This window comes from Python bivittatus, unplaced genomic scaffold (assembly GCF_059951505.1).
Source record: "Python bivittatus isolate LINGU-HERP-01145 unplaced genomic scaffold, Pbiv_v1 ctg000700_np1212, whole genome shotgun sequence".
In the NCBI taxonomy this organism is placed as follows: Eukaryota; Metazoa; Chordata; class Lepidosauria; order Squamata; family Pythonidae; genus Python; species Python bivittatus.
The window spans coordinates 38,292,680-38,305,663 of NW_028277098.1; the positions used below are offsets into that span (position 1 = coordinate 38,292,680).

A 12,984-nucleotide genomic window follows, 5' to 3' on the forward strand; every position below is an offset into this window, starting at 1 on the left:
ACATGTTGGCTCACAGGTAATCTCCAGATTAGAGATGGTAGCTTGCATGAATAGAATAAAAGAGAGTGATGCAAAAAATGAGAGGGAGAAAAAGGTATGATATGGTGAGAAAAATATAACAGCAAAGAATACAATCAAAGAGAGCAAGGGAACGGTTAAGATTAAAACGTTAGAGAAAACATAAAGGCCTTTGGGTTGTAAAGAATAAAAAAGAGAAAATGCGGGTGAGTTGGGAAAGTGGGTGAAGAGGGTTAAACCAGGAGCCTCTAGTAGAGTAAATGAAATTAAAAATGGAAGTGATTAAATGATTTGGGATTAAATTGAAGTCAAAAAATGCTGGAAGGAATATATCACAATTTGTATGGGACTGATAGTGGTATGTTGAAGAGTAGAATTGAAATAAATATTACAATTGTTTCCAAGAAAAAAAGGATGAAAAAGAAATAATAAATCCTGTGAGAATATTGAAAACCAGTAAAACTGTCAGTATAGATGGAGTGACTGGAGGAATATAAAAATATGGATGTGGTTTGTTTTCAGAACGGCTATCTGACTTGTTTAATGTTTTTGAAGACTGCATCTATGCCTGATGATTGGAAGAATGCCATTGTTCCCTTGTATAAAGAGAAAGATAGCAAGAAAAGCTACAGGAGGATTACTTAAGTGTGCCTGGGAAAGTGGGTTTGGAAGAATTCTAATAGAAAGTGTACAAGAGGTGACAGTGGGTGAAATTTAAGAAACGCCATGAATGAAATGAAATGAAAGTGCAGTGATGCTTTTTGCTGGGCAGGGGAAGTACAGGCCAGATTTTTGCTCTTTACCAGATCCTTAAGAAATGTGAAATAATTTGTCTTCCTCACATTCATACATTTGTTAACTTATAGAAAATGTATGATAAAGGCAATCAGTTTAAATTATGGAATGCTTTGGAGTTGAGGGCTGGTTGCTCAATGCAGTAAGAGCAGTATATGTTAGAAGAAAAACATGCATGAGAATGGAATGTTTAATAAATGGTTTAACGTTGGATAGGGAGTAAGACATGGATCATCTTGGTTATTTTGTATATTTATTGATAAATGTATATAAAATGCTTTTGGTGATGGTAGAGGAATGTTGGTTGGGTACATGGATATACATGTACATTTTATGCAGTGATGCTGTAATATTGGCTAAGAATCCAAATGATTTGCAGCTGCCCTTAGGTTGTAAAATGCAATAAGGAGTATAGAACTGAAAATGAATAAATCGAAGACTAAGATACTCATAACTTAGTTTCACTTTATTGTTTTATTCATCCAGTTAGTGTTGACATATGAAACAACAACTTCAACAGATACCTTTATTATGTTTGGTGTTTACTATGGTGTTTCTGTTGGGACTGAGATCTTTTCATAGTCCATCTTTCCTTCTTGTGAGGTACTCATGTTAGACAGGAAAAATGGAGTGAACAATTACAAATTACTATAAGTGTTATACAGCAAGAGCAAGTAGAGGATATTTACTGAAGGTAGGAAGATGGATAGAGAAGTTTAAGATGTGCTAATGCTGATAGAAAGGTAGTGAGTAATAATGTGGTGTCTTATGAAGAATGAGTGTTGGAAGAATAAAAAATGGTTGAATATAAAAATGTGCTTTTGCCCACTTATACAGGAGAAACAAAAGTAAATTGACTGCAGTGGGAATGGGTTACTTACAGATAACCACTAGGAGGCAGTACATGATCATTTTCATCCTTATTTAGAGTCTTCAGACATACATAGCTAGATGTTATTCTATGGGGTTCAAACCCTCTACCAAGAATTTAACTCATCTTTGCACTTTAGATAACTATATACACTTAATTAGTGTTAGGAGCTATCTGGGCCCTGGCCCTCAGCAGTTTCAGGAAGGGATACATAGAAGCTATTCAAATATACAGTCTACCTTTAAGCTCTCAAAGCAGAGAAATATAGGTGTTACATTATGTCACAGCCACATATTCAGGGTTTTACATGACTTCCAGGACAGATGGTAAGGTAAAACAAGAAGAAAGAGGACCAAGAATGAATGAGTACTGAATGGATGTAAGTATAATGCAAAAGTGAGGGGCGAGTACAAAGAAGTACACTAAAGGGTTGGTCATAGGGAGAAAATGAATGATCAAATTGCAAAACACATGACGAAGAGTCAAGGAGAAGGGGAAGACCAAGAAGGTCCTTATTGAATGGAACTGATGAGATCCTCAGAGGTGAGAAGCTTAAAGAATAAAAAGCAATGTATGAAGTAGTACATGGACATGAGAGAACTAAGGAGGGTTTGCAAGAATAGAAAGATATGGAGAAATATAGGAAATGGTGTTGGTATAGACTTAATTTTTTTGTTGTGCCTTTAATTTCTTTGGTTTACTGTTTCTTACTCCTTTCCTTTGTTCTGTATAATGTTACTTAACCCAAAAGGAAACAGCATGATTGGTATGTATGTATGTGTGTTCACATCTCTCTCATTATGCTGCAGTTGCTCTGTTTAACTCCATGCAGAAAGAACGATAGCACTTGTTTATTTAAATAGGCTTTTATTACTTTCCTAATAGCATTTTATTGCATTTGTAGAAATATTGTTCCAGTAAAAGATATGAGGACTTCCTGAATAATCTGTATTTAATATTCTGAGCCAAGCTCAGCTATGCTATATTGGCTATTAAACTGTCCTTGAAAAACATAAGCAATTTGAGTTTCAGTAAATATCTACAGCAAGTGAACCTTATAATTATTGGATCAATTAGTCATTCAAACTATCATAAGTATTCAATCAAGCATAGATTTTTGAAAGGAAAAAGTAAATATACTTAAGCCTTTAAAGCCTATAAAGAAGCAGAGTTGAGAGTTGTTATAATATATTTAGGGTGCCTGCTCAGAAAGCTCCCAAAATAAGAGTCATTTACAAAAACATTTGGACAACTGAGTTTAAATAGATCCCATACATCAGGCAGGAAGATTAGCAGAAGGATACCTTGCCATTGTTTTCAAATTGATTCAATATCAGGTTATGCCCACTGATAGGTATTAGATGGTTTAAGCCTTTGAAAATAATAGGTCTGGGTAGATTTTCTTCCTCCAGCAGTACATCACCAATGAAATCCTAACCTGTTCAGGTTTTTTTTTTTAACTGCTTTTCTTTGCAGAATTGGCAGGTACCTGGAAAGAAATGTGATAAGAAGTGGTACTTTAGTACAGTCCAGACAAAATGTTAAAACTTTCAAATCCCATTGAGTTTGAAAGACTAAATATGTGCTGAACAAGATCTATTTTTGAATATATATATATTTACTGTCAAATTAATCCTTGTGTGGCTTTTATTCTGATCAGAAATATCTCAGGGAAGCCGTTGCTGGAAAGGACTAGTATCAAATGGGAAATCCTGTGTTAGAAAGGCTGTGCATCGCATTTTGTTAACTAGACAAGAATGCTATGGTTGTGAGGCCTGAAAGGACCCTGTAAGGACCCATTGTCCTTGGGCTTGCTATTATTAGCGGATATGACTGGATAGCCCTGAAAAAAGTTATCAGCTCTTTATAAATTACATGTTTGAAAAATTGCTGGTATTCCTGGTTTCCTATTATCTAGTTATGTAAAGTTCAATTATGCATATAATACCTAAGAGTTTAATTTAAATCCTTATAATTATTTGCTCAAGGTTTTACTTTACTAATTGGCATGGAACAAATGAAAATGAGCCATCTGTCTGGAGGCATTCTCCAAAGAAGAAGAATTCTTATGAAACCAGATCAGTACCAGATGGAACACCACTCCTTGATGCAAATTCATTAGAGTATCTCTTTGCCCAGGCAAGTAATTTGTAAGGGAATTCTAACTCATTTTATGTAGAGTATTATAGTAGTACTTACATTTCATTATCTTTAGAAAGCACTGTTATTTCTCCGAGATGGAATAGGTATGATCATGATTATTGATATATATAAACTCTAACTGAATATATGCATAAACTCTAACCGAAGATCTATATTTATGAAAGAAAGACATGTTGAATGTTGCCCCAAATGTTTAGCAATGTTGTTTTTCTATTGCTTTATTTTAGTAAAGTCTGCGTATTTGCAGAAAGGCAGTCCATAACAAGATAGAAAGCAAAAATGCATTAGGGTTTAAAACTCTCTTGAATAATACCTCTTCACTGAGATATTATTCTGTGGTACGTATGTGACTTTATTGTCTCAATTTATGTTACGTGTTTGGGGGAGGAAGAAGCAATACTCTTCTGTTGTTTAATATATCAACTGACTTTTATATGGAAGGCTCTGTTTCTTGGGTATTTGGTGAATGAAGTGAAATAACTGTGTTTATTGCTAAAATAGATTTATCTCACTGTCCAATATAGGGTCAGAATGACTTGGTAAAAGGTCTTGCGCCTCTTCGGGAAGCTAAAAACGATCAAGAATCACATGAAATTGAAAATGAATGTTTGGGTATGGCTGTACTTGCAATATCTCACTATTTAATTAAAAAAAAACTGGGGTTAAAAGAACTTCCCCAAGATATCAGGTGAGTCTGAACTATTTGAGTGTTGTTCCAAATAAGCTTATTTCTTCTGACCAGTTGGTGTAGGAAACATGAGGCCGAACTGTGTTCAACGTGAGGCTGAACTGATTGATTCCACACTTTGTTATGCACAAATGGCCTTGTTTGTGGATAAAAAAACTCTGTGCAAGGCAATACAGAGAATGTTGGCTCTCAGCACAGAAAAATGATGTCTTGGCATCTGGGATTGCTCAAGCTAGTGAGGAAGTGACCATATCCAGTCCAGATCCCTGTCCTATGAGGACATATAAACTGTGGCTGAAAAGCACATGCCCAGTTCTTAGTATTTATATATGCCATGCACAAGCTTTAGCATATCAAGCAAGAATTATCTTAACTAGTTCTACATAGAAGATGCTGAAATGCCACTATTAACAATCATGAAACGCCCTGGTGTTATAAATGGTTTGATGGTCATGGTATATGACCATAAAGCTTCAAGTGTTGATGAACAATTTCCATATATGTTTTATTATAATGGTGGACTTTATTTCCCTTTCACTTTTCCCTTCAGTTAATTAATCAATTATCTTGTATGGCTGCCCTGCTCATACAATTTAACTCTTGGTAGCTAATACTAAATTTAAAAAGCACCAAAAACAACTGAAATAAAAACATAGTGCATTCAAGACCAATCTGATTTAAACCAATAATTCCTAGAAATTAGCTCACCTAGCACCCTGGCCCAATGCCTGAGGTGGGAAGGGGAAATTTTCAATACCTTACAACAGAATTGGGGCCATCCTAATCTCTTGGAGTAGGCTATTCCACAGGGCAGCACAACAGAGAATGTGCTTCTTCTATGTCCTATTAGATTACCTTTTTTAATAGAAGGGACCAGGAGCATTCCTATTCTTATGAGATGAGAAAAAATAATCAGAGATAGGCTGTCCCATAAGTAGCCTGGCCCTGTGCCATAAGTGGTAACCAGAACCTTGTATTGCACCTGGAAGCCAATTGGGAGCCAGTGCAGTTTACTAAGCAATAAAGTTATGTGTGTACCATGGTGCACCTGTAACTACCTGGACCACTGCATTTTAGAACAGTTATACAGTATCTTCCAAATAGTCTTCAAGGATAGCCACATATAGAGTATGTTGTAATAGTCAATTGAGAGGTGATCAAGGTATGAGTAACTGTGAGCAGAGGCTCCCAATCCAGCAAGGGGTCCAACTGGTACACAAGGTGGATTTATGTGAAAGCCTTCTTGGCCCGGGCTGCCACCTTTGAGTAGGAGTAAAGAAGACCTCCAAATTCTGCCTGAAGGAGTGCTACCCATCCAGAATTAATGATGGAAAGTCTCTAGATCTGAGGACCGCTAAAGCCCACATCCACATCCAATCAGCTAGGGTTAAAGTGAAACATGTTCTTCCCCATCTAGATTCTCACAGCCTCCAGACACTGAGAGAAAACCTGGACAGCATAACTTGGTTGGCCATGAGTAAAAATGTGTAGCTGAATATCATCAGCATATTGACCCATGCTGACATCACTCAGCAGCTTCGTGTATATGTTAAGCAGCAGTGGGGAGTGAGTAAAGCTCTGAGGAATTTCATATAGCAGGGGCTTAGGGCTAGATACCTACCACCACCATTGCAACCAGTCCTGGAGGAAGAAAGAGAATCACTGCAATACTATGCCCCCCACTCCAAATCCCCTAAGTCATCCAGAAGGATATCTTGATAAATGGTATCAAAGGCCACTGAAAGATCAAGGAGGGCCAGAATGGATGTACCACCTCACCTACTAGAGTTTATCAACAAGTGCAGTCATTGCTGTTGTGGTACTACAACTAGGTCTGAAACCTGAATGAAAAAGTCCAGATAATCTGTTTCTTCCAGAGCTCTTTGAAGTTGCAACCTGACCAGGTAGGAAAAGGAAGGTTAGAGGGCAGGATGAAAATTGTCCAGCACCGTCAGATTCAGTGATTGCTTCTGAGTTGAGTTCGACTGCTGCCTCCTTAATTGCTGGCAGGTCCACCTCATCACTCAAGGATAAGTGATCCCATTCCTGCAACCACTAAGTGCTATCATCTTGATGCTAGTACCTTCCAAAACACCAAGGTCAGGCATCACCCATCACTGTTACTGCTCTGCTGGGAGATCAACATTTGCTGAACACACAGCTGTTGCTACAACCTAGTTAAGAAATGTTACCAACTCCATTGCCACTGCTGCTGGATCTTCAGCAGCTGATTAGCAGTATTTCCGGCCCTTAGCCTAACACAAGCATTGCTACCACTCTTCCACTGTCTCTCCAAATGACCTCTTTAATTGTGTAGTCCCATCTGATTCTCAATATATCACAGGGCACCAAGCCCAGGAGATCAGTCTGGAGACTCTGATTGTCAGTCTGTCCTGCAACCAGCACAGACTTCTGCAGTACCAGCCCACAGCTCAAAGGGGATCCAAAGACTCCCCCAAACTTTCTTCAGCCCCTCACAACATAAACATGGCATTTCTAACCTACTTCACCAGCACATTGCTATGACTTGTCACTAGCATTCATTCAGCCTCGGTGCCTTTATGGAGAAAAAAAGAGGAAGAAGTATGTTGGCAATTCAGACTGTTGTCCAGAATGACTTTTAACTGCAATTGATAGCTAAGTGATGCTGTTTCTGAAAAGTAAATACTGGTTTTGCTGGAGCTGCAAGTAAGATAATAATGTAGCCTGTAGTTCTTCACCATGTTGTTATCCAGTTCATTTAGTACTGCCTTTTGGCTGTAAAAATGTTCCCTGACCAGTTTTAGAATTCTAGACATTAAATACTCACTTATAAATCATATTGTAAGAGAAGTTGTATGTAGGCCAGAGAAAGAAATCATAATAGATGAGTCACATATTCACCGCAGTCTAAGTTTTCAAATATGTTTTTTTGTTTTCATGTATTTTGTCTCTATGTGTATGTGTATTTTTTAAATGAAATATCCCTTCTTGCAATTTATAACAGGCTATTGAAAATGAATATGTACTTTTTTTGTGCTATCTCATTTCAGCTATAGACAGTATATTCCAGAAACATTGAACAAGAAAATTAGACAAAGAAACTTCTTAACGAGAATACGAATTAAAAATGTTTTCAAGAACTTCCTCAAGGAATTTAACAACAAGACCATTTCTGACAGCAGTGTTTCTCCTCATGATCTGAAAGTGAAATATTTAGCCACAATGGAGACATTGACAAAGCATTATGGAGCTGAAAGATTTGAGACATCCTCACTGCTGATTTCATCAGAAAATGAGAACTTTAACTTGGATGCTTCTGAAACAATAATTCCCTGTTATGAAGTGATGGTGACAGGCAATCTTGGAATCCAATGGCGACGTAAACCGCTTGTGAGTATCACAAGTCCTTTGACTACTAACAAGGTTAGTTAGAGTCAAATGAACAGAGTAGTGTTTTGGTTTTTTTAAAGTTTTTCTTTGGTCAGAATATGAAAGACAGGGAACTCTCCAGAGGTACAATGTAAACAACATCCTGGAAAACAGCAGCAGGAAACCAGTTCCATATTGTTGCCAAAAAACCTACATGGACACATCCATGAAGCCAGCAGGAGTCAAGGCTAGAAGTTTCAACTTGGGTGTAGCTATTTAATCTGGTACTTTCAAATTCAGCAAAATGTACGTTGGGAGCAGGAATACAGCAAACTACTTGGGGGAAGATATGTTTCAGGCTGAAAGTGTTGTGAAAATATTGCTGAATTAAGTGGAATGAAAGAAACTCTTAGAGCAAGGGTGGGAGCATACCTGGCGTCCCTGAGAATATGGTGTGGTTCCTGGAGCTGACTTGTCTTTTGCAACTGACCTTCAGTGGTAATCTGCTTGGGAATCGTACCTGGTTATCAAAAAAAATTAAGATGAGGGGAATGTAGTGACCGATAAAATATCCAGGATAGGTGATTTATCCATTGTTTAGTAACAGAAATATTTTTTTGCAATACAGAAGTTTAAAAAAGGAGTGTGCAGAGTTAGATATATAAAAGAAATATGTGTGTCTGCGTGTGTGTGTGAAAGAGAGAGAGAGAGAGAGAGAGAGAGGGAGCGCGCCAATGTAATGTAGTGAATAAGGTATTGGATTAAAAGCTAAGAGATGCATATTCTAGTTCACCTTCATCCACAAAATATCACTGGGTGTCTTTGAGTGAGCCACTTTCTTGGTCTAACCGACTTTATAGGAATGTTATAGTAGGGAAAAGAGAGCACTATGTATGCTGTCTTGAGCTCTTGAAGGAAAGGCAGGAGATAAATCTAACATAAATGTACACATATGTATTTATTAATTGGGAACACACATACATGAATACGTACATGATCTTGAGGAGGAATAAAAATATTTTAGTCATCCTTATTGAATTTGTCAGTCCAAAATGACATTTGTGCAGCCAAGGGTAATTTATTAAGGAAAAATATTATTAATATTCCTTATATGGTGGTACAACTTTATGCTTCATTGAAGGATTTTTCATAATGCTTTGTGTAGGTTGAATACTACTGATGTGGTGAAAGGTGCATTTTGATAATGAATAATGAATCTAACAGCTACTACAAAGAACTGAATCCAAGCTTGTGATATCTGTCTGTCTGTATGTGTGTGTGTGTGTGTGTGTGTGTGAGAGAGAGAGAGAGATTGGGAGGGAGATTTGAGAAGATACTGGACATGCGATAAATCAAATTATTCAGAGTGTGCATGGTAATATTCACCAGATTATACAAAGTGAAGAGGAAAAACAAAAAATTAAGAAAAAAAAATCTGACAACAAAGTGGAGAAAAATGAAGAAAAAAACAAAAGGGAGGAATGGAACAGTTTTTCTTACTTTCCTGAAATAACTCATCTTGTGATCAAGGAATCTACAGTTTGCATCTACAAACAAGATAACAAGAGGTTGGTAAGTATCTGATAAAGCCACCTACATGCTATCAGAGTTAATGATCCCAAAGTAGTATCCCCTTGATTCTGTAGCCTCAATCACTAATGCAGATTAGCAACCTACTATGTTAATATACTGTGTGTTGATCAGTCCTCTCTTTATACAGCAGCATTTTGCTTATGTATATATGTGGGCTAAACCTGTTACCAACTTCTATTTGATAACAAAAAGGTTGACTTGTGGTCATGGGTGCTGAGGTTTCCCTGGCACCTAAGGTGAAGCCTGAAGCAAAAAGTGTGTATAAAATAAATGGAATTTCTCATGAGATTTCAGTGTACTTGTTACGGGTCTCATGAGATTCCAGGCAAAAATACTAAAATTTTGCAAGCAAGGTTTGATGGTTTAGTGAGTATTTGTGTGATTAGGGAAGAGGTAGCACCTATATCTTTTGCTATAACTTACATATGAACTCATTATTATAAGGATATACATATTTCCAAATTGTATATGAAGTAGAAAATGTATATTATAAAAGTTGTAATTCAAATTTAACACATGCTGTCTCATATAATTTATGTCTAGATCCTTGATCGCTTTGTCATTTTCCAGGAGCGATATTGGAAATATAAGGAATTCATCTCTCCCATACATAACTGTGTAGATTGTCATTTTTAGTGCTGAAGTGAGAGGTTCCCAGTATACTGAAAGTTAGGCTTTCTGTGTTGAAAGCTGCATTCTCATGCATGTTTGATGTCAACAGAAAGTTCCATTAAGATTTGGTTAGGTGTCCCACGAGGAGGATTCAGACTGTAATCCATGAGGAGTCATTTCAGGAAGAACCTGCATTGGTAACCTGTACTTGACATTTAGTACATCTAAATCAAGAGAAGGCCAACATAGTTAGAAACAGATCAAATTTAGAAGAGAGGGTGCAGCTATCAGTTCAGCACAATATAGATAAGACATTATTCCTGTTTTCTTGTTTTTATAATACTATTTTCTTCAAACATTTAGAAGATAAAAGATGTACATTTTACTGAATTGAATTTAAATCCTTGGTAAACTTTTAGGAAGTGGACAGAGCTAGGCAAAGTAGGCAAATGTCAGACAGCAGACACTAAGAAGCAGCATTTCCAAGCCCCTGAGACAGAATGGCCCCCAGCCATTCTCATTTTTTAGAACATTTTTTATGTCAGAAAACCTAGTCTATTGTCTTTAGAATATCTCATTGTCAAGCCTGGTATAGATTTAAGTGCTATTCTGGTTAATCTGTGTACTGGGATAGAGCACACTTTCCTCTTTGCTTCAGCAGCCAAATGTTTTTGACCATCCCTGTAGGTCTATTGTGACTATTGTGAACCTGAAGTGGAATAATTCTTTAAAACATTATTTTTATACTCCAGGAATTTAAACTATCTTCACATGAAGAAGCTTTGTCGTTTTCTGCTTTGGTAGATGGATACTTCAGGTTGACTGCAGATGCCCACCACTTTCTTTGCACAGATATTGCACCACCTCTGATAGAACATAACATTAAAAATGGCTGCCATGGTCCAATTTGGTTAGTTAATATCTTTTGTACGCTCTACTTTTTAAAGAGAGTCATCTTGATATAAACCTGTATGCTTTCTTTAACAAATGTTGCAGATTAATTTAAACTGAACTGTTGAACTTCATTAAGCAACATGACTGGAAGTATAATTAAAAGAAGCTGATAAGCTTCAACAATGAAATAATTTCTAAAATCTAGATCTTCTGATACAGTATGATACCCTGTGTCTAATCAATTCAACTGGTTAGTATAACAATATTATGAAGCTTCTGAAGCAGGCATTATGTGTTTTTTTAAGAAGCACAATTGTGTTCAATTAGAAACTAAGGCCCAAATTGTCCTTTTGTCAAACAGCTATTTCCCTTCAGAAACTGACCTTAAAACAGTATTTTTTGTGAACAGTCATTATAGATTGTAAAATATTTGCCTTTTTAAAAATATATTTTATTAGTTTATTTTTATTTTAGCTTCCCTCTTTTGACACTCCCAACTTTTGGGTTCATGAAAACTGAACTTCTCTGTTCTCACTTGGTCAGAGAAAAGCCTTTTTGTAACTTGTAATGAGTTCTCAGAATTCCAAATATATTATGTCTCCTACCATTATATATCTAACAACAAAGAACAGTTTAAAAACAAGCATGCTTTTGAGGGAATGGTCAGTTGTCCACAATTACTAAGCTTTAATCACTTATTTTTCTCAAACCTCTTTTAGCACAGAATATGCTATTAATAAGCTGAAACAGGAAGGCAATGAAGAAGGGACATACGTATTGAGATGGAGCTGTACAGACTTCAACAACATTCTCTTGACTGTGATATGTATTGAATACTCACAGGTATGATGGAGGTCCAGTAATTTTCTCTTTAAAGGCCTTTGATCTGGGGAATATAACTTTTGAGGAATTGGGTTGAGAAGTGATAATCTCACCATTAATGATTCCAAAAATTGTGTTTATGGATATCCAGAATGATTGTGAAATTTCCTTCTTACCAAACATGGAGTTACTGAGCTTCCTGTAAGTTTCTAGGGCTGTAACTAGAAAATTTAAGCAGATTCTAAGCTCCGTAATCTATTTTTCTCTTTGGATATAAATACTGACAGGGATTGCCAATCCTAGTCTTGTTTTGGATCTAATAGGTTCTTACTGGAGTGCAAGCATATGTTGCCAATATATTAATTGCAGGTTTGGTAACTATTTATTTATTTGAATAAAGCTATCTGGTCCGGTTGCAATAAAATACACTAAAAATACAGTTTGGGAAAAACATACAATAAAATTAAATAAAATGCAAAATAGAAATACCATACAAATTAAGGAGCTGCAAGGCACTCATTCAAAAACTAAAATAATAGGAATTAAGATGCAATTAAAAGCCAGTTTAAAAGCCTGGGAAAATAGAAAGGTCTTCACCTGGTGCTGAAATGATGCTAATGGAGGCATCAGAGAGGCTTCTCCAGGGAGGGAATGCCATAAATGGGCGGCTGCCACAGAAAAAGCTCCCTCCCTGTAGAGGCCCACCTCGCCTCTTTTGGTGAGGGGATCTGGAGAAGGGCCTCATTAGATGATTGTAAGATCCAGATAGGTACATAAAGGAGAAAGTACTCCTTCAGGAAACCTAGTTACCTAAGCCATTTAAGGCTTTAAAAGTCAAGACTAGCAACCAGTGTAATAGCAAAGAACTGACATAATACGTTTGTATCAGCAAGTCCCAGTGAACAGTGCAGCTGGTCTGTTTTGAACCAACTGAAGATTCAGCCCACTAATAAATCATAAATTCCCTGACATCCATGTGATTCTTAATTTATAGAGGTGTATATTAAAACTATTGATGGACTTGGTTTTTGATTATAGAAAATGTTACAGTTGTGTAACTATCTGGATTCGAGGCAAACAGACATGTACAAAGGGCAAAATGTGATTTGAGGCAAACAGAGACATGCACATAGTACTTGTTGGGAACACATTAAAGCAACTATGTCTTTCTTGACCC

The 12,984-nt window shown here is 36.7% G+C and overlaps 1 protein-coding gene across 1 annotated transcript in view; it reads left to right on the forward strand.

Moving 5' to 3' along the window:
• The window catches only part of JAK1 (Janus kinase 1), a 67,115-nt gene that overhangs the window by 29,577 nt on the left and 24,554 nt on the right, over positions 1–12,984 (forward strand). The window contains exons 6-11 of the mRNA XM_007429931.3: positions 3,673–3,823; positions 4,372–4,535; positions 7,568–7,907; positions 9,276–9,458; positions 10,844–11,001; positions 11,705–11,828. Of these exons, the coding sequence (XP_007429993.1) occupies positions 3,673–3,823; positions 4,372–4,535; positions 7,568–7,907; positions 9,276–9,458; positions 10,844–11,001; positions 11,705–11,828 (1,120 nt within the window). The remainder of the gene's footprint in view (positions 1–3,672; positions 3,824–4,371; positions 4,536–7,567; positions 7,908–9,275; positions 9,459–10,843; positions 11,002–11,704; positions 11,829–12,984) is intronic.